The sequence below is a fragment of the Schistocerca americana genome, chromosome X (genome assembly GCF_021461395.2).
Source record: "Schistocerca americana isolate TAMUIC-IGC-003095 chromosome X, iqSchAmer2.1, whole genome shotgun sequence".
NCBI lineage: Eukaryota > Metazoa > Arthropoda > Insecta > Orthoptera > Acrididae > Schistocerca > Schistocerca americana.
The window spans coordinates 955,263,807-955,290,924 of record NC_060130.1 but is presented as its reverse complement, the minus strand read 5'-3'; the positions used below and the strand labels follow the sequence as shown (position 1 = coordinate 955,290,924).

Here is a 27,118-nt window from a genome sequence, read left to right as displayed (position 1 = left end):
AGTCATCATTAAAAAATTCTGATATTCATTTAGCTATGCTGCAAGTTCTCTTAGCATGTTATTATGGTCACTTACAAGATGCCTTCCAAGCCACTTTTTTCACCCCTTGCCACTTCCTCTCACTTTCATTTCTGCAGAATACAGCATTGCAACTGCATTACATGTTAGTCTACATCAAGTGCTGACACATCACTATGAACGAAGAGTTCTAACTAATACATCCTGGACATATATATTGTGCAATAAAATTGTGCTGTTCTTCACCTCACACTTTCATGCAATATTTTGACACAGTATTATTGTAGAATAAATACTGACTGTGAGAGGGCCACTTTAGATGGATGCTGCTACTAGAATTTTATATCAGGCATATTTCCTACAATGCAAACAAAGAAAATGACAGGATGAGGATAATGAAAAGGAGCTATGCTGAAGAAAACTCAACAACTTTCACATGACAAGTTTAGATAAATTAAGAAAAGCTGCACCAGCACAAAACAAAGGCAGGACTAGGTCCTAGGAGGAAAACATTTAAAGAAAACAATTTCTATGACAGTACCGAGTGAGATGACACTGTGGTTAGAGCACTGGACTCTCATTCGGGAGGAAAACAGTTCAAACCTACATCCAACCATTTAGCTTTTGGTTTCTTGTGATTTTCCTAAATCACTCCAGGCAAATGCCAGATCCTTTAAAAATGCACGGCCAATTTCCTTCCCCATCCTAGATATCATCCGAGCTTGTTCTCCGTTTCTAATGACTTCGATGTTGACTGGATGTTAAATCCAATCTATCTGTCTGTCTATCTATCTATCTTCCTTCCTTCCTTCCTTCCTTCGGAAATAAGAGCAACCACAGTATGTCATTTGTTTAATAGTTTTAACTACCAAAAACATGCTTCCTAATCAAGTGAAATGACATTTGGAGTCAAATCATACTGGTTTTCTAAACAAACCACAAGAACACTTTTCCAACAAGTTAAAAGAAATTACAGGACAAAACACAGCTTTCTAAACAAACTGTTCTTTCATCACGGTAAGTTTCTTACCATGTAGTAAAGAGCAGTAAACCTCACACCACACTAGTAGACCTTATTTTACCAGTTGTTCCAGATAGGGAATTATCATGATACATGAGACAGCTGCCAAAGTGTTTTTGTCAGACCACACTATTGTTCATTGAATATTTGATATGACTGACAACATGAATTGTCAAAGTGGTGCACATGTGTGTACAGACATAGGTCATAGTATGGCTGGCTATTAGGCTGATGACACGAAGTTCATCTCATCTTCATTAATGCACAAATCGCCAACGAGGTGTCAAATCAAAAAGACTAGCACCAGGAACCCAAACAATTCCAGACAAGGTCTCCTGGACAACATTTATATATAGTCATTTCATTTCACTAGCATAAAAAAAACATAAGCCCTGTCCTTCATGGCCGCCTTTGCTCAGTGAAAGAAGTAGTACACTTCTGTGAAGTCAGACACGAAAATTGAGATGTTTTGAACAAATATATGCTGATATGGGAGCTGACAACATTTCCCTAATTCATTACAATAACTCCCACTGGCTTTCACGTGTGAATGTCTTGAAAAGTGTGTATGAAATCAGTAATGAGTTTACTCTTTCCTTGACCCACAGAAACATTTGACATCTGAGAAGTCATAGATAGAGACTGTCTTTTAACTGGTGTACCTTAGACACATCTTTGCACAAACACTCACTTAACTGGATGTGTCCCTTCAAGGTAATGAAACCAATATTCTGCAACTGTCAGACCAATTTTGCCTTCAGGAAGAGACTACTGCTGTAGAAGAAAAAGTTATATGATAAAGACATACATTATGTTTTCCCTGCTCTTCACACAGCTTTAGATGACAATGACTTCCAGCTGAGTGAAGATTTAAGTCTGCATTTGTGGATCATTTAAATGAACTCTATGATTACTTTCTGAAGTGCTTTCCAGAACAAATAGATCAACAACAAGAACCAAGACAGAAGTCAACAGGAAATTTGTCAAAAAGTGACCATGAAAGCCTCAACAATTTTGATCAACACATCTGGATCAAAAATCCTTCCATTACAGAACTTCCATCAACACTTACCAAGGAAACATAAGGGCAATTTATTGACATTTCTTCAAACTTTAATATTTTAGCATGGTGCAACAGTCAGCAACTGTAAAATGTAATTACATCAAATTTCAGCCTCCACTTGCACAAGCAAAGAAACTTTACCTAGGTTTCAGCTATAATAATGTAGCCTTCTTCAGAAATGTCACAATATAAAATTAAATTAAATTGAAACATGCGAGATATTGACCTTGTGGAACTTAAAATGTTAGTACTACAGTACATATTCATAAGACTGCGTCAGTTCTACTAATGTTTTGCCATTAGGTCACACCAATGGGCCAGACCTGTGGGTCACAGGCGCTGAGTCGTAACTGGGCACTGCGGGCAGCGACGCAGCGAGCTCAGCTGGTGGTCGTGCACACATGCGTGTGCAGAGTAATACAAACTTAAAACCAGTAAATGTTAAATGAGATTATTATGGAAAATAGTTTATTACATTAGTTTGGACTATTAATGGCATTAAAACCATAAGTCACTAAAGTTATCATTCCATAAAAGACAATACACATAAAAATGTACTGTACAAAAGTATGAATAAACATTAATCGATAACATTATTTGTTACAACAGCTAGAAATGTTACTGGCAAATAAACCATAATAACTGAAGTTACAGTTCTATGAGAGGCAAATGACATTATATAGTGTAAAGGAACCTTTTAATAAGAACAGGCCGTGAGTTAAGGTTAACAGTGGCTGAAGTGTGTGGAACTTGGCTAAGAATTAACGCGTGTAAATGATAAGGACAGATGTCTCATACAGGGTAGTGGTTAGATATTCAGTATGTGATCAGCAATTAATACATGGAAAAACCAGTAGGCTGACGCAGGTAGAAGACTTTATAAAGTACCTACGTCATCAGCAGCTGGCTATGACATACAGCCTACTGGTTTTTCCATGTATTAATTGTTGATCACATATCTAACCGCTAACCTGCGTGAAACAATTGTCCTTATTATCATTCACAAGCATTAATTCTTAGCCAAGTTCCATACATTTCAGCCACTGTTAATCTTAACTTGTAGCCTGTTCTTATTAAAAGGTTCCTTTATACTACATAATGTCATTTGCCTCTCACAGAACTGTAACTTCAGTTATTATGGTTTATTTGCCAGCAACATTTCTAGCTGTTTTAACAAATAATGTTATCGATTAATGTTCATTCATACTTTCGTATAGTACATTTTTTGTGTGTCTTTTGCCTTTTATGGAACGACAACTTCAGTGGCTTATGGTTTTAATGCCATTAATAGTCCAAACTATTGTAACGAACTATTTTCTATAATAAACTCTAATGTAATTTTATATTGTGACATTTCTGAAGAAGGCTACATTATTATAGCTGAAACCTAGGTAAAGTTTCTTTGCTTATGCAACTGGAGGCTGAAATTTAATATAATTTCTTCAAACTCTATATTGAAATCTAAGTACCTTTCCTTATTACTGCTTCAGTGAAGGAGAAGAATCCACAAGTAGTTAACACGGCCTCATTAGTTTTTACACCTTCTGCAACAGCCTATTTATGCGGGGTAATTTAAATCAGCATTGGCTGTCATCTACATGAAACATATATTGTGACCGAACATGGAGAAAGATGAAGATCGCAATATCGCAATTTTCAGTCTTGTGTGGAGATTTGAAGAATTGGTAATGAAGAGGCATATTACATAATAAGATGAAAGGTGATTAAAATGTAATACGTTAACAGTTAATAAAGAAATTATATATATATATATATATATCCCCCTCCCCCAAATAACTTGAGTTTATTTCCTCCCCCCCCCCCCTGTTCAAGTCGGACCCCACATGTAAAAGGAGCCATGGGTGTTCATGTTCAGGTCAAGGGAGCTGTTTGCACAGAAATTTTGATAACAAATGCTCTAAGGTGTAATGTTTAACAGTGTGGACTCCTAGTTTGTTTCCCAGTGATCGCTCCAAATTTACCTGTAACATAGTAATATGGAGCTGTCCACAGCCTAATGAGGGGAGACAAATAGCTGCTTCCATCAAAACACAGTGTGCTCAAAAAATGTGACTAGGGCCTCCCGTCGCGTAGACCGTTCGCAGGGTGCAAGTCTTTCAATTTGATGCCACTTTGGCAACTTGCGCATCGATGGTGATGAAATGATGATAATTAGGACAACACAACACCCAGTCCCTGAGCGGAGAAAATCTCCGACCCAGCTGGGAATCGAACCCGGGCCCTTAGGACTGACATTCTGTCGCGCTGACCACTCAGTTACCGGGGGCGGACACAGTATGCTCAACATGTAAGTAGCTGGAGTGTCATAAGACATGAACTAGACTCTGGCCACAAAACTCCAGATACAAATCATTATTCATCCTTATGCTAACCACGGAACTCCTTCCATATGGACTACCTTTCACTACTGTTATGAAATTCTGGGGTAATGCATATTTAACTTAAGCATGATGAATACTTATTGTTGGGTTTCTGGGTGAACTTCCTTGAATTCAACTGAGATTCTAATACAACCTGGAGATGGCCAATAGAGCTTTCAGATCAGGAATACTTGTAGGCTAGTCCAGTATATCCACCCAATTTTTGTCAAATCACTATGGGATGACCTTTATTTTGCAGACAGGAACATCCCGGTGACAGAGAAAAGGTTCAACTCGAAATTGCTGCTACCATAAAAATCATGTTGCTGTTTCAAGTGTTTTCTAAAGGCTTGCATTCATTTTACCATTAACCAAACTAATAGTTAAAAAAAAAGCAGCTGCAGCATATCACAACAGCTACTCAGAATTTCACTGCCACAACTCACTCATGTGGAACACCAGATCAGTGTGTGATGACTCATCACTCCATAAATTGTTCTTTCACTGCTACACAGACCACCAACAGCATTGGTGCCAAACTCTTTTTTCCAAAGTGTCTTCTGAGCTGTGGTACGATCATGGAAAAAGTTGTGTCAGCTCTGAATAGAGATTTTATGCTGATAGCCTCTGTATCTCAGTTGCAACAGAATCTCTCTAAAAGTCAACAAGAATACCCAGCAATTGGTTCGTGCAGTGTGGTTTAGAGTTTGTCAATCCACAGCAGCTAATTTCTTATGCCTAATAGAAAAATAACTGGGATCACTGCTTCCTTAACATTCTCATTTCACAGTAACATCTTCAACAGTAGGCATAAACACACATTGCTGCTCTGATGCAAAGCCCAAATTTGTGGGACCCTAGAGTCAATATCCCACTCACATTAACTATCTCCTTCATTAACTATCCCACTTTGACAGAATGTGTATGATGTTGACACATTGTATTTCTACTTACATACCCTCCAATGTACCATGCATGTTCAGTGGTATGTCTGATGACATTTAGCTCCTTGGCATACCCAACAGGAAAAAGAAGTGTTTTAGGTCTCGCTCTCTATACACAAAGGCAGTCACCTTCTCTATCAAAGAGGCAAGATTGGGTCACAGACGGATTGGCAGCCCAAATCGAGTTTTTAGCAGGCATGGCAGCTGTGTGTGAAGCCAGTAAATCCTATCCCTTGTCGGAAAGTCTGAGGGCAAATGTCTGGCACCCTAAAGCTTTTCCCTTACCTAGGGTATGGCAATCCCAATAGAGGAGTCCCTGGTTGTTCAGATGGGGGGCTGGCTGTCAGGTTGACAACCCTACACCACAAAAATTTAATAAAGTTAAAAATTCAATCAATCAGTGTCAGAAATCAGATAGATTTAACTGGAAGATGAACATGGCAAGTAAAACGGGTACATCATTTGATCATGGCTACCTGATACATCTGAAGCCTCAACTGTCCAGAGGCCATTATGGTAGCAGCATCAGAGATAACATTACAACACAGATGCAGCAGCACTGCAGGAAACTAGATGGATAGGGGAAGGGGTATGTGAAGCAAAAAGGAAAACTACACACATCAAACAACATTTTGCATCACCTCGGTTTCGAGAGTTCCAGAACCTGTACAGAAAATTGGAACAGAGAACAACATAAACATCATTTCTGCCCTTTTCAGTGCTCATGAAAACCATGCACTGCTTGTTGTACCACCATACAGCGAGACCTTCAGAGGTGGTGGTCCAGATTGCTGTACACACTGGTACGTGTAATATCCAGTATCACATCCTCTTGCACTGTATTCCTCCTGGCATACTGTCTACAAGTTCATCAAGGCACTGTTGGTCCAGACTGTCCTACTCCTCAATGGCGATTCAGCATAGGTCCCTCAGAGTGGCTGGTGGGTCACGTCGTCAATAAACAGCCCTTTTCAATCTATCCCAGCCATGATTGATAGGGTTCATGTCTGGAGAACATGCTGGCCACTCTAGTCAAGCAATGTCGTTATCCTGAAGGAAGTCATTCACAAGATGTGCATGATGGGGGCACAAATTGTCGTCCATGAAAATTAATGCCTTGCCAGTATGCAGCCGATATGGCTGCACTATCGGTCGGAGGATGGGATTCACACATCGTATAGCTGTTACGGCGCCTTTCATGACCACCGGAGGTGTACGTTGGCCCTACATAATGCCACCCCAAAACAGCAGATAACCTACACCTTGTTGTACTCACTGGACAGTGTGTACAAGGTGTTCAGCCTGACCAGGTTGCCTCCAAACACATCTCTGATGATTGTCTGGTTGAAAGCATATGCGACACTCATTGGTGAAGAGAATGTGATGCCAATCCTGAGCTGTCCATTCGGCACGTTGTTGTGTCCATCTGTACCATGCTACATGGTGGTGGTGTTGCAAATATGGACCTTACCATGGACGTTGGGACTGAAGCTGCGCATCATGCAGCCTGTTGACACAGTTTGAGTCGTAACATGTTGTCCTGTGACTGCACGAAAAGCATTATTCAATATGGTGGCGCTGCTGTCAGGGTTCCTCCGAGCCATATTCCGTAGGTAGCAGTCATCCACTGCAGTAGTAGCCCCTGGGTGACCCGAGCAAGGCATGTCATCGACAGTTGATGTCTCTCTATCTCCTCCATGTCTGAACAACATCGCTATGGTTGACTCCAACATGCCTGGACACTTCCCTTGTTGAGAGTCCTTCCTGGCACAAAGTAACAACGCAGACGTGATCAAACTGTGGTATTGACTGTCTAGGAATGGTTGAACTACAGACAACACGAGCCGTGTACCTCGTTCCTGGTGAAATGGCTGGAACCGATCTACTGTAGGGCCCCCTCCATTTAATAGGTGCTGCTCATGAATGGTTGTTTACATCTTTGGGCGGGTTTAGTGACATCTCTGAACAGCCAAAGGAACTGTGTCTGTGATGCAATACCCACAGTCAACGTCTATCTTCCAGACTTCAGGAAACCGGGGTGATGCAAAACTTTTTTTGATGTGTGTATGATTTTTTATGGAGGAGGATCTGAGACATGTTTTGCCATCAGTAAGAGCATGGAAAATCAAATAAACGAGTTCAAAATGCGGGGCCAAGAAAAGTTCAAGTTTTGAAAGGAAACAAAGAATGGAAACCAAAGGTTTGACGTGACAACACTAAACAGTGAGAAAGAAGGAAAAGTGTTTGAATTAGAAATAACCAACTGTTTTTTATGTGGTACAAAATGCAGATGTAGAAGAATATGTGGAGGAAGTGAGGCACACTTTGAAGATACCCATGCCAGACACTATGAATAAAGTGCTTGGGGGGGGGGGGGGGGGGGGGGGGACAACAACAGGGAAAAAGAAGATGGTTTAATGAGGAATGCACAGGCTGAATCAATCTTAAGAGTAATGGAAAGAATATTTGAGTGAGCTACTCAACTATCCTAATCCAGAACTACATTTCAGTGAAAACCAAGAAGAAACCAATGAAACAGAGATTAACATCTCTGTGGAGGACACAGTGAAAGCCAAATGGTAGGTGAAAAGCAATAAAGCCTAAGTTTACTCATCTGAATCCCCCTGGGGGGGGGGGGGGGGTTATATGTGATAACAGTTTTGAGAAGATAAACTACTTTGCCAAGATTGCTAATAACAACCTCAATTCTCAATAACTTGTTTTGATAATCAATGTTACAATCTTCAGCACTCAACAAACAGATTGTTGCACATTTCTTAAAACAGCAGTAAGAGCCCTCTTTCCCACGAACTGGAAGGTACGCAACAGACCAGAAGACTCATGCTGTACTAGCGGCACCCTAGCTGCAATAATGTGCTTTGTTGTGAGTGGCATAAGACTCATGTGCTGAACAATTGTGTATAAAGTTGTTTTAGTTTTGACATGCATCAGATTGCTAGCCTGTTACGTACCTGCCAGTTCATGAGAAAGAGTACTTCTACTGCTATTTTATGATGTGAAGATGGCAACATTGATTACCAAAAGCAATTATCGTGAATAAAAGATGGAGGAAACATACTATACACCAAGCTGTATAAACTCATTCAGATTATTTCGAAGATTGAAGCGCTGCCAGACAGCTGCAAGACAACAGTCATTTTTCCAATACAAATGAAAAGAAACAAGGTGGATTGCTCTAACTGCCAAGGAATCAGTTTACTTAACATGATGTACAAGAGTCTTTCTACAATTAAGTTAGAAAACGTAAAACAATTTGCAGAAAATATCATGGAGAACATCATACTGGATTCTGTTCAAACCGTTCAAGCACTGACAATGTGTTCACTCTTACCCAAGTTCTTAAGAAATATTGGAAAAAAGGGAAAAAATCCAGGTACTGTTCATAGATTTCCGAAGAGTATACAACAGTATTTGAGACATCCTCTATAAAACCTTGAAGGAGTTCCAAATCCCAAGTAAACTCACTGAAACAATTAGAGCATTTATGAGTGAATTGAGAGTGATAGTAGTAACTGGACGAGCACACGCACAACCTTTCCCCATAAAAACTCAACTCAGACAGGGAGTTGCACTGTCATGTGTACTGTTTAACCTCAGGCTGGAGAAAGTCTTAAGTGAGAGCAAACTTGGAGAGTGTGATGGGCTACAAATTGAGGGTGGTAGGTTTCATATTTTTCTTACGCACATGACATAGCGTTAGTGACTGAGTGTGAACAAGATCTTGGGGGGGGGGGGGGGGGGCGTATAAAAGGGTCACCACACCAGCAAGTAAGCAGGACCACTCACCAAATAAACAAAAAAAGTTAACATATGCAAGTAGCCAGAACTAAATATGTACAAGAGCACTTCACAGCTAACGGAGACTAACTTACGTTTGTTGATCAGTTCAAGTAACTGGGAAGTTTGCACAATTGTTATAATCAAGAACCCATTGATGTAAATGAAAGAATTCCTACTGGTTCCAGATGTCTATATGCTCTCAGAAATATGTTCAAGTGTAAAGCCACAACACATGCTGTGAAAACGAAGATCTGCAATGCTGTTATACACCCCATTGTCCTTTATGGTTCAGAAAGCTAAAAAAGGGAGCTGCAAACACTTAAAATTTGAAAGACAGGTGTTGAGAAGAATCTGGGGCCCAGTGAGAGACAGAGATGCTTACAGAACAAGAAAGAATAACAACATTTGAGAGATCATGAACCAGTCCAATATTTCACAGTATCAAAAAACCAAATGACTCCAATGGGCAGGTCCTTAATCTGTATTCCAGAGACCCAACTTCCTAAGCAAGCATTCATTGATCACGCTATAACATAAAGACCCCTGGGTAGGCCGACAAACAAATGGAAGACACCATAAAGAAAGGTGCAGAAGCATAGAATGTAGTCAATTGGAAGGAAACAGCAACAGACAGAATGCAGAGGAGACTGATTGTTGACACAGCACATGGCCTCTGGGACCAGCAACCACTGGATAGGTAACTAACTAAATAATTATAGAAAATTGTTTCAAATAATCAGTTTCTTTCACACGCAAGCAATCTATACTGCAGCTACACTTTAATTACACGGAGTTCACATATTTGAGTTTGTAAGGTTGTTACATCAAAATGCTAAGCCACAGCTTTCTCTCCTACATCATACAGTGATTTTTTCATTATGAAAGCCCTGCATGTCAGCATAAATTCGCTAGTATCTATACAGTTCATTAATAAGCATTGCACAAATTGAAACATTTATCAAACTTTGTGTGTCATCAGACACTGTTACATACATAAGTTTTCATTACCACAGTAAAACAAGCAGAAATGTACATGTAAAATACAATCTAGGCAGTAAGTCAATTACCTTAGCTATGATGGAACCATTTTCAGCATGAACCAATGCTACTGCTCCAAGCTCTTTACACCTTTCAAATACTTCAAATAATTCAGAATCACCCAGCATGAAAACATCTTTGTAAGCCATAAATGTTTTGAAGGAGTTTACTCCATGGTGTTTACAAAGAATTTCCATTTCTTCTCGAACCTGGAATACATAAACACACACATTTATGCAACTGACAACCCAGTATATTCCGCATTTTATCAGTATAAATGTTAAATATTACTGTCATTTATAGAACTAAGTTTCCCCCCATGTAATGTGCTACAGAAATGCGATGAACTTTAAGAAAGTCAGTATTGTCGAGAAGCCTATTATTCAGTATTTCTATTACATCAACACATGACTTTTTGAATGAAATGCATGTGTTCTATATCTCAATCATCATATGTTAATGAACACCATATTGGTTCTACGAGTCCTATAACAGGTTGTAATGTAGGATCACATAAAGGGTGATGAGTGCTACCAGTATCAGCTACTTAACACACATTTATTCCCAGTGACATGTGCTACGAGCCACATTTACTGTCAGATTTCTCACACTTTAGATGTTACAAAGTTTTAAGTACTGTGTAAATATTATAAGTGAATGTGCTCAGTTGCAAGTAACCAGCTGAAATTACATTTTGTTTGCATCAAAAAGTGCTATAATCCATTATTAGCATATTTACCGATTCACAGTGACGCATATGACGTCTGCTCAAAAAATTATGGAAAATTCATAATTTCGCGCCTATGGTGCCTTGGAGTGAAATTCAGTTGGCATCCTTGCACACCCCTGTGTTTGATGTGTAGCTGTTGGAAGTTTCATAGTTGTATGTCTGTTAGTTACTGTTCAGTGCTGTTTCGAGTAGAACATTGTGTTGCACAGTTTGCAAGTTTCAAGATGGCGGAGTCAGAGGAGCAATGCATCTGCATTAAATTTTGCACAAAACTCAAGAAAACCTTTACAGAGAGACACCAAATGATGCAGGCAGCCTATAGTGATGAGTGCTTAAGCTGTACTCAGTGTTCTGAATGGTTCACATGGTTTAAAAACAGATGGAGTCCTTGTTCAGAACGCCCTTCGACGTCTACCGATGGTGCTAGTGTCAGGAATGTCAAAGAAACTGTTCATGCCAATCAAAGATTGGACTGTCTGCAAGATCACAGAAGAACATAACATTTCAGTTGGATCATGTGATTAAATCCTGACATTATCCTCCATGCTCTCCAGACCTTTTCTTTATTTCCAAAGTTGGAAACCCTGTAGAAAGGACGAAGATTTGCAATGACAAGCAAGATAAAAAAAAAAAATTCACAGTCCGAACTTCGCACAATCCAGCAAAAGGTGCACCATGACTGCTTCCGGAAGTGTAAACAGCATTGGGAGCAGTGTATAAATTGTGGAGGAGAGTATTTCAAGGGATACCAGGCACAATAAGTAAAAGGTATGGGTACAAAAATTTTGTAGACAAATTTCTGAAATTTTCTGAACAGACCTCATACCTGTTCTTTTAACAGGATAAATATCAAGAGGCACATTGCACTTCTTTGAGGAAATAACATAGTGATTTTTGATACAAATAATAAACTGCAACATAATGTACTCTGGGAAAGGAAGGCACTAGCGAAGCTTATAATGGTGAGGCTTCAGCTAAGATAAGTCCATTAAGAAAATGTTTGTAAGTCGTAAATTGGAAACACTGCAACAAAGATACATTTCAATGTTGGAGACACTAAACCTGATGATAAAAATCAACAATGATCGACAGGCACACTGTACAGCAGAGTAGTCCTTTAATTTTCAAAGTATAATAGAGTTGAGTAAAAAATTTGTGCTTTAAGGAGCACGCGGAATTGTGTTCCCCGATGGGACAAGATATAGCAAATGAAGACGACATGAGAGGCAAAGGCACTCTCTTCCATTATACTTAGCAAAGAAAAAAGAAACAACAAGCATATGAAGTCAAGCAGGATGTAAAAAGTTAAGGAAAGACAGCAAGATAAGAATATGTCTGAAAATAAGGTGAAATGAAAGTAAGTACAATTAAAGGAAAAATGTAATGGAACAGAGTGGAGGAGAAAAGATTAGGCAAAAATAAAAGAAATGGTAAAATACATAACAATGCTAATAGATGAAAGAATAAATAAATGGATAATGAAGGAACAAAATGGGAAAGGATAGATACAGTGACAACAGCGTAGGGCGAGCCTATTTTAAGGTTAGTGAGATAATTGAAACAAACTAAACATTTGGAGATCTTTGCTGCTTTACTGTAGAAGAACTTGTCTAGAGGAGTAAAGATTCAGACAAAACAAAGGAAGGAAGGAACACTAGGGTAGGAAATCTGATCTATTCTTTACAAGGTAATCATCCTTTTGTTCATCTTAACTTGCAGAAACCACTGAAAAACTAAATCTGGATGGATAGGAAGGAATTTGAGCTCTTCCCTTCCAGAATGCAACTCCAGTGATGTAACCACCGTGCAGAGAATAGATAATCTACGCAACTCCTGAAACAGTATATGCGAGTGGTTAACCAGAGAGTTCACCGACCTCATGTCTCAGTTTACCTTGGGAGATCTTTTTGACAATAGTCCTACATTTGTCAACAGACAATTGTTTTTACTGGTTGAAATTGCTAAGTAGAATGCTACGATGCATTATATAAAATGTAGTTCCACAGACTTCTCACTTGTTTGATCAAGTAAATGGTAATGGAAACAAAGGAATAGATGGTAGCTTCTGGATACACAGAACATGCCATTATTTGGGACAGTGATAAATACATGAACAATGGGGAAAGCAGTTAGAAGAGATGCTATTCACGGGAAGATATACAACTACACAGAAGAAATCCTACTATGTTATTTGTGCAGCAGAACACCATTATGGGATGTTCAACATTATTATCTCATGAAAGATACTGCGCATTCTGGACTACAGTTGTTGGGATAGGTGATGATATGATGCAAAAGATACCACAATTATACACTATAACAGTATACAACAACGTGCTACATGCAAAAAACACACACCTTGTCTGACCACCAGGTGACTCCAACATGTAGACCATAGTCACAACAGACTTTTTCATCTGCTGATTCTCTGTATTTCTGGTATGTTTCAAGTAGTGACTGGCCTTTCTTGGGTAGAGCAAAATCAACTGTGAACACAAAGTTTTTTGTTAAAACAATTCACAATTTTAATTCCATCACTGCATAATGAACTGACAATTCACTTACTGATCATAGTCGTTCCTCCAGCTATAGCAGCCTTTGTCCCTCGGTAGAAATCATCAACAGACTTTGCACCCATAAACTCAATTTCTAAATGCGTGTGCGGATCAATACCTCCTGTAAAGCAATAAGAAGTACATATCATTAATTTCCTTTATTTACCTGTAAAGCTCTACAAAGGTATTGACTTATTTGCAACAACCCCAGCATTTACATTTGTCCTCATGATTCATACAGTAGTTAGAAAATCAAATTTTCTTATTCTGTAAGATGGAGTTGCACATGAAACTAAATCTACATTAAGGAACTGGTACTTTTTATGAAATACAATAAACACAATGACACGGCATAATTTTGTGACCAAGGTCTCGTCAAACAGAAATGTGAAAAGTCTTGTTAAAATTTACCTATACATCTTATTCTGCATGTATATTATGTAAAGCACTGGTGTACAACAGTACACCTCATAGAAATAATCTTCTCCACCCCACCCCACCCCCCCTCAACTTTCTATTCACATTAATGACTGCCAATATTAGAGTGAAAGCACATTGATTTCTCCATGTGTGTCTCACCGTATAATATAATAATACCTAACAAAATGTGGCATTCATAATTATGTATCAGGACTGGGAACCAGCATCCACCAATTGAGAGTAGACATATTTGTCATGGTTGACAAACAATGCCAAACATCTGATGTATTTGAGAAATCTCATCACCTTACAAGAATGCTGACGCCAAAGAGATTTACAGTCCAATATCTCAACTGGAACAGCCAAGACCCCTGAAAAGCCTTTGAACTTGAGGACTGGCCACATCTGGATGCAACCTAGGGTGCTTATTAGATGCACAGGTGAATGTTGGTGATTTTCTAACACCTCCCACAGTTGGCCAAGGCACTGGGGAATATGGAAACCATGAGCTGCCACCAACAATTTCAAGCATTAGCAGAAAAAACTTACCACAGATGGTGCATTAAATGGGAGACTCTGTTTCCAAGTCATCTGGATTTGCGTGTCTGGTCTTCAATCACTAATGACCTTTGTGTGCTGATTTACTTGCTTACATAGCACACAGATGACACTACTTTAAGGAAACCTTCATTAATGGATTAAGTTGTTGGTAGACTGTCCTTATCATATAAGGATGACCGTCAGCTTCAAGTCACCTAATATACATCACAATGATATGCAGAGACCTACCAGAACTTGCTCAAGGTTAGCACACTTAATAGCTGAGATGAACATTATCCAATCTGACTATGCAAGATTATAAGGCCACCATGAAACATTTGCATGCTGTACCCACTAACATTTTCATGCTGTCCCACACTCTGAGGCAGACATAAGTTTCACTATCAGCCTACACCACAGGAGACCACACTTCCTTGCACCAGCTACTTTCTGTACTCCAACAGCTGTAAAATATATGCCGCTATATACTGCATTCAGGGATCCATACTGAATAACTAATATCTCACTTATACCAAACACACTATAATGTAGTGGAGAAAAGTTTAATTTTGCGATCTGAAGTTTTCCCGGCGTACTTCCAATTTGAACGGTACTCAGGTATCCGACCCGGTAGCCTCGTAATTTCTCCACAATATTTTGGCAGACATACACGCTGCCATCTTCAGGTGGTTCCTGACAAATGCTGTGCCGTTCCTCTTGGCGCCCTATATGTACTAGCCGTTACCCCCTCCACCGTTCCTCTCCTGGTGTCTTCTGTGCAGCCGGCACCGCGGCTACTGGAGGTGGTGGGGGAAGCGGTGCCTGGGTCTGAAGTGGGGTCTGCAGTCCCCCTGCTGCCGCCGTCGGGGCGGTCCTTGATCTCTTGGACCGCACCTTTCTCTTCAGCTGAGTGCACGGTTCCAAGCTTGACTAAGTTGAAGGCCTCTGTCTTTATTAATTAGATTGTCCTGTAGTCAGATTTTGATGGCCTCTTTACTAACGCAGTCCCAGAAGTAGGAGCATTGACAGTATTTTTGTTTTTTCATAGTCAATAGTATGGCCAGTCTTTATACAATGGTCAGCCACAGCTGATTTAGTGGCCCGGTATAATTCGGTGTGGTACTTGTGTTCACGGCACCTCTCTTCTACAGTGTGGACTGTCTCCCCAATGTATGATCAATGACGCAGAAATGTCAGTGCTCGAGAAAGGACTCAACTTCGCCCCGACATCTCTATCGATTGTGGACATTATAAGCAGTGTGGAGCAGGCCACCTACACACTGCCAGCCAATGAAGCAGAAGAAATACGTCGTGAAACATGCCGTGTGCTCACCAGGGCCACACCACTGAAACAGAACATCTCGAAGGAGGAGAGAGTGGCCATCCGCGAGTTACACAGGGATCCTGAGTTGGTGGTCTTGCCTACTGACAAAGGCAATGCTACAGTACTGCTCCTGCACTCAGAATATAAGAGAAAAATGTACGAACTTCTCGATGACACAGTGTACAGAAGGATAGAAGGAGACCCGCCAAGTCGCCTTTAAAGAAGAACCGTTGAACTACTTTGCAGTACCTTTGATTGAAAAACTGTCAAGAAACATCGACCACGAGCGGCTGCACCGCCACGACTGTATGGGCTACCAAAGGTCCACAAGGATGGGACACCTACGCGTCCAATAGTCAGCAAAATAGGAGCAGCAACCTATGAACTGGCCCAACGTTTGATGGGTCTCCTTAGCCCACTCAAGGGAAAATGCGAACACTACATCCGCAATTCCACCCACTTTGTGCAACGTATACAAGAACTTCAGCTCCAGGATAGCGACTTGTTAGTGAGCTTTGACGTAGTGTCCCTCTTCACTAGGGTACCTCTGAAAGACTCCCTCAATCTGATAAGCAAGAAATTCAACAACAACCTAAAAAGACTCTTCGAGTTTGTGCTCACCTCAACATACTTCCTGGTCGACGGAAATTGTTATGAACAGACACATGGCATCGCCATGGGATGCCCACTTTCAGCGGTTGCAGCCAACTTTTTATGGAGAATTTCTAGAAGAAGGCAGAAAACAAGCCAAACGTAAACCAACTTGTTTCTTCTGCTACGTGGATGACACATTCGTTGTTTGGCCACTTGGACAGGACAGCTTAAATGAATTTCTTGAACACCTCAACTTGCTGCACCCCAACATACAGTTCATGATGGAGGTGGAGCAGGATGGTGCCCTACAGTTTCTTGACATCCTGGTGAAACGGAAACCTGACAGCAAGCTGGGACACAGTGTATACGGAAAACCTACACACACCGATTTGTACCTAAATGGCTTCAGCTGCCACCACAACTCCCAGCTTGAAGGTGTTTTGTGCACATTTGTTCACAGGGCACGAACGATCTGCGATCAGGAGAGCCTTCCAGCAGAACTGCAGCCCCTCGAGACAACATTTCGGAAAAGTGGGTACAACCAGAAGCAAATAAGACATGCACTCAGACAGACTGCAGCAAGAGAACAAGAAGAAGAAACAGAAGAACACATGTCATTGGCGTGCATTCAGTTTGTTGGAAATACCTCAAGAAAAATCGGTAGAATCCTGGAGAAACACAATGTGTATTCCGATCTCCCTGCAAAAACCTTGACTCTACTGGGTTCAGTTAAAGGTGACCTAGGCCTTCGAAAACCAGGTGTTTATCAAATTCCCTGTCAGTGCAGAAAATTACATTGGGGAGACAGTCCGCACTGTAGAAGAGAGGAGCCGCAAACACAAGCGCCACACCGAATTACACCAGGCAACTAAATCAGCTGTGGCTGACCACTGTATAAAGACTGGCCATACTATGGACTATGAAAAAAAAAACAAAAATACTCTGTCAATCCTCTTACTTCTGGGACTGCGTTACTAAAGAGGCCATCGAAAACCGACTACAGGACGATCTAATTAATAAAGACAGCAGCCTTCAACTTAGTCAGGCTTGGAACCCTGCACTCAGCCTGGAGAGAAAGATGCAGACCCAGAGATCAAGGACCGCCCCCGACGGCAGCAGCAGGGAGATTGCAGACCCCAGTCCAGACCCAGGCGCCGCTTCCCCCACCACCTCCAATAGCCGCCGTGCTGGCCACACCGAAGACACCAGGACAGGAACGGTGCAGGGGGTAACGGCTAGTACATATAGGGCCGCGAGAGTAACACCACAACAGTCATCGAAAAAAGTTTAATTTTATTGTTTAACACAAACAGCAAATTAAAATTGCACATACTTTTATTAATGTATGTGGATCACTATTAGTTGTTTGTCATTTACACAACCTGCATATCTTTGCAAGACACACACTCAGTAGCTCGGTACAGGCTTTTGTTGAAGTTTCGAGAACATACCTTCACCGAGGAGTCAAGCGGTATATTGCTCCCTCCTATGTATATCTCGCGGAGAGACCAAGAGGATAAAATCAGAGAGATTAGAGCTCACACAGAGGCATGCCGACAAACTTTCTTTCCACGAACAATACGAGACTGGAATAGATGGGAAAACTGATAGAGGTACTGAAGGTACCCTCCGCCACACTTAATAAACCACGGAATAATGTAGATAGAGAGCTAAAAATTGACACACATGCTTGGAATGACATGGGGTTTTATTAGAACCACCCCATATTGCTAGACGCGTGAAAGATCTCTTGCGCGCGTCGTTTGGTGATGATCGTGTGCTCAGCCTCAGCCGCCACTTTTGTCATGCTTGGCCTCCCAGGTCCCCAGATCTCAGTCCGTGCGATTATTGGCTTTGGGGTTACCTGAAGTCTCAAGTGTATCGTGATCGACCAACATCTCTAGGGATGCTGAAAGACAACATCCGATGCCAACGCCTCACCATAACTCCGGACATGCTTTACAGGGCTGTTCACAACATTATTCCTCGACTACAGCTATTGCTGAGGAATGATTGTGGACATATTGAGCATTTCCTGTAAAGAACATCATCTTTGCTTTGTCTTACTTTGTTATGCTAATTATTGCTATTCTGATCAGATGAAGCGCCATCTGTCGGACATTTTTTGAACTTTTGTATTCTTTTGGTTCTAATAAAAACCCATGTCATTCCAAGCATGTGTGTCAATTTGTACCTCTCTATCTACATTATTCCGTGATTTATTCAGTTTTCAAATTTATACTGACTTTTTGATCACCCGGTATATGAAATGGTCTGCTATGTGTGTCGGAGTTGACAAGGGCTCCACCAGGGATCATGTGCGGATTGAGAAACCTCACCTGCATCTGCATCTGCCCCCCCACTAGCCTCTTAACATGCTAACACAATTCAGAGTAAAGAACGTCTTCAAGATGGGAGATTCATAGTAGCAAAATGGATAAGACTAGAAACATAATGAACATCGGTTAGATTGACAATAATAAAATAAGCTGAAAGAAATTAGTCAGAATATGGGTGAGCCAGTTAGGTGTACCCTCCAACTGTGTGTGTGATGTGGGCTGTTCCTCTCGCAGCCATCCTAGACCTTATCTGTTGTAGTCAAAGTGTTAAAAGATGGGAACAGCACCCACTGTCTCTGAGGAGCCATAAAAGCTAGTTAAGCTGTTCTTTTATCATCAATTAGTATCAAGGATAAGGAATCCTTAAGATCTTGCTTTCATCGGAGTGTTACTCCTCAAATGTAAAATAAGGTGCAGCACAAAAATGGTCTAACTGCATCTGAAAGCAACTAAATAACAGAATAAGAAGCACGACCAAGAGAGCTGGTAGAGAAGGTAGGGCTGAAGGTCCCACACCCAGCACGCAGTGGAAGATGCTCCAACACCGACCACTCTGCCGCCAATCCAAAAATGGTTTAAAATATTATATGTCAGACTTAAAACAACATTCTTGGAGAATAGAAAGCATCCACTCGACTGTCTGTACATTGTCTGTCAATATTGGAGGCAAACAATCTGGAAGACCACCACAGCATGGAGAGCCACAAGGATGGGGAATTCCACCAAGGTGCGAGCTATATTTTATAAGGCTCCTCAACTACATTGTGGGGTACTGCGTTATGTAAGGTAAAACTCTGGATTAATCTGGTATGGCAGATGTGAAGGTGACACAGGAAGGTGGATTCCTTCCAGGAAGAGTGGAAAGAGAGGCAATATACAGCTGTTGCCGCCTTGATAATCCTGAGTTACGCCACCAGATTATGCCCCATCTCTAAGTGAAGGAAGGCCTTCTTTGCATTTGCTAAGCTGCACTTTAGATAATTAAAGTGAATGCTGGGCTATTAATTGCTTCTGTAGCCAGATAGTTGGCCAGTTCATTTCCTGTGATACCAACATGACGTGTGACAGAGAGAAAGACAACTGTAGGGGCAGTATGACTAAGATCAGAGAATAAATTGTGAACAGCAGATATGACAGGGTGGCAAGAGTAACATTTATCATTAGCCTGGAGATTTCTCATTGGGTCACTACAAATTAAAACATGATAGACGCAGGTCTGTTTAATGAAATGTAGGGCTCTTATTGGAAATCAGCTCCAAGGTAAAATCACTACAGATTCCTGGCAACAAATATTGTTCTTGACCAGTGGGGAACAAAAGGAAACCCTGTCCTCTCCACGGATTTAGAACTATCAGTGTAAATGATGGTAGCACACATATACTCCTGAAGAAGTGAGAGGAAGGGACATCAAAATGTCATGGGGGTGACAAACTTTAGGTCCGTGAAATAGACCAGTCCTAATTTGTGGTCTGGGCACTAAACCAAGGGTGTTGGGTTGGTTTATTGGGGGTAAAGGACTAAGCAGCGAGATCACCAGTCTCTCGTTCAATGGTTCTTTCATCTGGAGGTAGTGACATCCACTACGAGTGTGCTTGGGTGGGGAAAATAGGAATGATAAAAGCGAAGCACTCAACGCAATACTGATGCCCGTGCTGAAAAATGAAGTAAAAAATATGGGTTGGACTGGTACACAGGGCAGAGCAGCAAAGTGATCTCCCTGGGCTCATCCATATTGACAGAAACTCATCCTGCATCCAACCCCTGCCACCCCAATTATGGGCAATGACAGGTACAGAGTAAAGAATGCCTTCTAGTCAAGAGATGCAAAACAGTGAAAGGTGCAAGGCTAAAAATTTAATGGACATCAATTAGACCATTAACAACAACGCAATATGGGAGAAACAGTTAAGGCCACACATGGGCGTGTTCTGGTGCTCTGCATGTGATTGGAGCAGGCCCTTCCACGGTCACCCCCCTCCCCTTTTGTTCCATTATAGGCAAAGTATTAAATAGGAGGATAGCACCTACTTGTCAACAGAGTGCCACTCCTGAAAGAGGCACCTTCCTAAAAGCAATTAAAACACAGAAAAGGAGGGATCACAGAAGCAACATGGAAAAGAGGCAGGGTTGAGGGTTCCCCTGCATCAGCATGTAGCAGGAGATGCCCACAACCACAACCACCCCCACCTCGAAGGTAGTTTAAGACTTCATATCTGAGGAAAAAACCATGATCTCTCTCTCTCCACACACACACACACACACACACACACACACACACACACACACACACACCAAACAACGGTCAGTAAGGCTCCACAACTACTATGGAGGGGGCGGCGCTGCTTACATAAAACAAAAAGTTTGGGTCGATCTAATATGACAAATGCAGAGACATACAAGAGTGGGTGGAGGAATGGGAGAAGGAGTGCCATGCAGCAGTAGACTCTTTGATATAACCAAGGGTGACTCCGCAGAAAAACATGGTGAGCACATTTTAAGACGGTTAGGCAGAGATGTCAACAAAGGGCCTCGAGGTGCATATAACTAGTAATCCCAGTAGAGGATGGTGGTCATAGGATAAATGCCCCTTGTATGTGAAAAGAATTTGATAAGTTGCATGATTATAAATTGCTTAGATGATGATGACGATGATTGCATAATAAGTGGGAAAGTGTTGACACCATTAGGACTTATGAAAAGAGACTTCGACTCTACGTGACTTGTCCAGAAGGTACCGCAGGCCATTCATACTCTGTGATGATGGACTGGGGCAAGAAATTTCAAAGCCAAATGTGCCGCTGACCCATAAACCTGGTAATCTTAGCGCCAATGGGACGAGACCAGTGCCCAGTAAATACAGATAACAGGTGTGCATGAGGAAGCAGAGAATTACACTTATGTATGCAGCTAGTCTTTAGTTGACAAATATGGGGCAATAATATCAGCCTCATATTAAAGAGGAGTCCCCAAAATATGGACTGTGCACAACATCCAAGCTCTGGGTATACAGGAATAGCTCTGGGTAAGGATGGGTTGTGGTATGACAACAGAAAGACATGATTCACGTTTTTGCAGGAGAAAAACCATGGGGAAGGGTCCAAGTGGTGGCCCTTTGGATGGTTCCTTGAATCTGGCATTCAGCCAAGGCAACATATTGAAAGCTATATCAAATGCAAAAGTCACTGACACAGAGTGTGGAATTGACCATTAGTACAACAAAGGGCACTAGCCCACTAATGCTAATAAGGAAGAGAAGCACTCGGTACAGAGCAATGTGCCATTGTCTAGGACTCATGGTACATTTAGAGAAACAACTACCCAAAACAACTAGCAGCATGAAACTGACCAATAAAAATTGGTAGGGAGCCTTGAAATCTGTAGTCATGGATGGTAAGTAAAATTTGATGGTGCCAAGTGATGGTGCATGCCTTATGTAAGTCAAAATGGACAGAAATGAGATGATGGTGTTTAGAACACACCTGTTGGATTGTTGTTCCAAACCTAACCAGACGGTCAGCTGTGGATTGTCCCTCCCAAAAGCCACATTGATTAGGGGGCCTTTTGTCCCCCTAATTAGAGAACCCAGCATAATCATCAAGTACCATACTTTTATGCAGCTTGAAGGGCATTGTGAGGTTAATCGGTTGGTAGCTGTTGATAGCTATTGGGTTTTTGTTTCATCTAAGGACTGAGAGGATGACACTGTCTTTCCAATGTGAATGGAGAACACTGTCTAGCCAAATATGGCCAAAGACCCAGAGTAGATGGAAAATTTGAGTAACATTCAGATGCTGGATCATTTGATTATGAATCTAATCAGGGCCTGGAGCCACATTGTGTGATGAGTCAAGAGCCTGGAGCAATTTCCAGTCAATGAAATGTTCATTATTTTATCTGGTGCGGTGGTGTGGGTAAAGGATGAGGGGATTTCTTCAACCTGTCCCTTATACTTTCTTATCACAATGAATCATGCAATTAACAATGGATTTGAGAGAGATCCTCAATTTGCTAGTGCTCAGAAGTGGCACATATACATAGGGCTTCAACTAAAAGCCAATATGGCAACTCTCAGCTCTTTACTGAACGGAAATGACATGCATTGTGCCATCTCATTGGTCAATGTTCAAATGCACATTCAGAATACCCAACAGATATAGTCCTGCACGTTCAGAAGGACTCCCCAACATACTATTCCACACTATGATATCAAATGGGGCATGCTAAAAGTTCAGATGCACAGTTCATGTCAGCTTTAGTGCTGAGATGCAGAAAAGTGATGGTATTGTGTGTGTGTGTGTGTGTGTGTGTGTGTGTGTGTGTGTGTGTGTGTGTGTGGGCCATTGCTTTAAACACTGCAGAGCCCTTCAACAATCCTGAACAGCTGCTGCAATGTCTCTGCCCTTCCATGGTACTAGCTGACAGCAGAGTGAGTCTGTAGAAAGGAGATAGCAGTTCCATAAGCACAGGTGATTGTATAGGAGTTCCTTCCCACACAACCTCATCAATGCAATCTGTCAGAGGTGGTGAAAGTGACAGCAGAGGCATGCTACTGCCAGTTGGCTCTTCAAAGTACCCAACATAACTGATGAATCAGGCAATGACAGGATTATTGAAAAGTGGTCACTATCACAAGGAGCATTGTGTAACTACCATTGTAGCAATTCCATGAGATAGTAAGAAGAGAGAATAAGGTTGACAGCCAAGAAGGTGACATGGGTGGCACTGAAGTGGGTAGGAGTACAGTCATTGAGGAAACACAGGTCAGGACAGGAAAGAAGCTTGTCAATCAGAAAGCCCCTACCGGCTGAAGTGGTACTCCTCCACAGGGGATGGTGTACACTGAAATCACAAAGGAGGAGGAAAGGGTGGAGGGGATTTCCTGGATTAAGGCAGTCATGTCAAGGTAAGTAAGTGTCCTGACTGAAGGTAAGTAGTTGTTACAAATAGTGACTGCCTGGGTTGTTTGCACTCACACCACTATTGCTTTCAAGATGGTATGGAGCAGAATCTACACACAGGTAACATCTGTGTGAACCATTGTACAGACCCCTCCAGATGCTCACTCAAAGCAAGTGCAGTTCAGACAGAATGCATGGTAACCTCAAGAACTGGAGAATGGTCATCAGTGAAGTGTGAGTGTGTTTAAGATTGCAGAATGAGTGGAAATTAGTTGCCATAATTCTGGCAGGTGATAGAAATATATGCTGCAGTGTTGGGGTTGGGTTGTTTTGAGACAGGAGACCAGACAGTGAGGTCATGGGTCTCATTAGGGAAGGACAGGGAAGGAAGTCGGCCGTGCCCTTTCAAAGGAACCATCCCGGCATTTGCCTGAAGCGATTTAGGGAAATCATGGAAAACCTAAATCAGGATGGCTGGATGCAGGATTGAACCGTCGTCCTCCCGAATGCAAGTCCAGTGTGCTGCAGTGTCATTCAACTGTCAAGTAGAGGGTGTCTTGGTTAGGCAAGGTGGGGCCAGGGGGCCAGGTCATGCTCCAGGATCACTGTCACCAATGATGGTGGAACAACATCAACAAACATTGGTTTGAAGCCTAGCAGCACGGCGAAAATCTGGTGCCTACATGGCCGCCGGAAGAGCCTTATCCCATCCATGATTTCTTCTTCTTCTTCTTCTTCTTCTTCTTCTTCTTCTCTACTCTTGTTGGTAGAAACCTTGTGAGGGCTTATCCACTGTGGGTATAGGAATGGAACGACTATGTGCAGCCCTGCGAACCACAACCCAAAGTTTCTTCTGCCACTGGCTGATTTTAGGTCACTTGTCTCTTAGATTTATGGAGAAGGGGTTCACAAGAGGGAACTCTCTTCCCAAGAGACTCCACTGGAGGATGCTGCTTCTTCAGACGGGTGCAGAGAGTAGTTCACAAAGAGGTTGCCACAGACATCACAAGAGTTGAGGGCCTATTGCCCCATGGTCAGATTTACTGGAGGCTGAAATCAATGAAGTAAATATGCTAGGTGCTACTGACAACCTGGCCATAGTACCCAAAGTCAGTATCACAGTTTTTCCAAGCTTCAAAAGGAGAGAGGCGACCAGCAATTTTCAGTTCTTGGATTTTTCATTTCTTGGTTAGGATAGCAAATTTTGGGGATCAGGGAGGGTGGATGTTCCCACAACTGACACAGGCAACATAGAGCACATGGTTAAATTTCATTTAAGTTGGTGGCTAGCCTCCACAAAGAAGGCCATATCTACACTGGGAAGACATACGTCCAAAGCAATGGCATTAAAAGCACAGCATGGATGTTGGGAAATATTTGTAATATTTATTTAATACTTTTATGTAGACTTCTACACATCGATCTTGCCAAAAGCCGAGAAGCGATTCTTCTTAGTGTTTTAGCTCTCTGGGGCACTCTGGGTCTCTCTGGGTCCAGGAAGCTTATCATAGTGATAAACCATGATATTGACCTCTGGAAGGGGCTAGATGGGGTGATGGGGTTAAAAGCACCAAACTATGAGGTCATCAGTCACTCAAGACTGAGTCAAGCCAGCAATAGTCCCCAGAGATAAGAAAATAAAAGACAATCCAAACAAATCCGATTGTATTTGAGAATCAAGTGGAAGTGGGAGAGGGGCAATGATATACAATGAGAGATCTACCCTCTGCATTTGAACAGTGTATCTACATGCTCCATTACAACAAGAAAACTAACATCAACAAGTTGATAAAATCACAGGAAAGAAAATAATGACAACGTGACAGTAACCCAATGACAGATGTAAAATAATAAGAATTACAAACGTGGGACACGCAGGAGCCACACCAGACCATCAAGCAAGGGCAACCACAGATCCTCTGGGTCAGAGCAGGCAATGGGGCACATCTCCAAGCCATGATGTGACCGAAGAGACTAATGTGCCCTACATCACAGAGAGGAGCAGAAATTACTTTTATGGGTGAAACGCAAAACAAGATTAGTCACTTTGGCGTCAGCTGGTATCACGAGAGGTGGTGTGTCAGTAAGTTCAAGGTTTCATCGTAAAGTGGCGAAATTAAGGCAGTCCTATAGAATGTTAGCCACTGTCAGATGGTTGACATGCAAACAGTGGAGTGATCCTCACATTGGAGGATATGGCTGTGGGTCAGCCAAGTGTGGTCAATGCAAACCCAACAAAACATTAAATCACCTGCGAGAAGGACCATGGGAAGACCACCAGTTGATCATAGTCTATTTATTGTTTGCAGTTTATTCGGAGAAACCAGGGCAAACCAATACTTGTTACAAGCTATCAACTTGACCAACCAGTCAGCATGGTCATTCTCTGGGATCCTGACAACCATTGAGCTAGGTGGAGGTCACAAGGGAGATCCTGGATAGCCACAACCAATATGTGTCGAGGGTGGCAATGGTTGATAGCCCGAAGACTATTCCAAGTCCTATCAATTAAGAATGTCTCACTACTGCAAGAACGAACATGCCTGGGGGCTAGAATGACAAATCCAGCAGTGAATACACTGCATCTGTTCAACAGGGAGCATAGTTCACCACACCCTGCATGTGTGTAGACAAAATTAGTTCATCTATTGATTGCAGAGTTGTCTGTGTATACCATCTTCCAAACGTGGAAATACATCAATGATGTTCAGGAACAGGATGTGAAAAAACCAGTTTTTCAGTCCAAAGTATAGATCAAGACAGATCCAAGGATGGGGTATACACCATCCAAGGATGGGGTATACACCATCGAGGCATATTCAATTGCTCTCTAATAAGAGGCAACGCTGGGGTAGCTGAAGTTCAGAACAAAGACCTCGTATGCACACTGTAATCACGATTCCAGACTAGGGTCTCTGTCGTGTGAAGTGGAGGTTCCTACCAGGGAAAAGGACACAGTAGTTTGCATGCTCAGGGGAGCAGCAAATGTTCATCACATAAGAAAAGGGGTGGGGGTAGAGGACCCAGCATGTAGGCTGTTCACAGGGCTGGTCCAAAAGGCACCTGTTGAAAGTACGATCCTGCAATGGTGTACAGGGTCCAGCATCCATGATGCTGAAGGTGATGCTGAGCTATATGCCACAGTCCCATCATCAAGATGGGACAGGATCAGAGCTTTGTAGAGCTGCTGGAGTGTAGAGTGGTCTGCAGCCCAGCTGGTGTTACTGTGGCAGTGAAGAGTATTATGGTGTGACCAGCACATTTGTCTAATTTCGCAAAGATGGTGAAGCAACGTCAACCAGGCATCAAAGAACAGTCCCAAAAAGCAGTAAGACTCCACCACATTAAGCAATTGGTCATCAACACAGAGTTCTGAGTGTGAATGGACAGTACAATGGCTAGAGAAGTGTTTAATACGTTGATGCTGGACAAATGCTGACTGGATAGCAAGC

At 41.8% G+C, this 27,118-nt stretch overlaps 1 protein-coding gene across 3 annotated transcripts in view; it reads right to left on the bottom strand.

The window, feature by feature from the left end:
- The window catches only part of LOC124555249 (dihydropyrimidinase-like), a 205,132-nt gene that overhangs the window by 44,384 nt on the left and 133,630 nt on the right, over positions 1-27,118 (bottom strand). For all 3 annotated transcript variants that reach the window (XM_047129112.1, XM_047129114.1, XM_047129113.1), the window contains exons 4-6: positions 13,562-13,672; positions 13,355-13,482; positions 10,296-10,475 (exon numbers count right to left, since the gene is read on the bottom strand). In XM_047129112.1, coding sequence (XP_046985068.1) covers positions 10,296-10,475; positions 13,355-13,482; positions 13,562-13,672 — 419 coding nt within the window. The remainder of the gene's footprint in view (positions 1-10,295; positions 10,476-13,354; positions 13,483-13,561; positions 13,673-27,118) is intronic.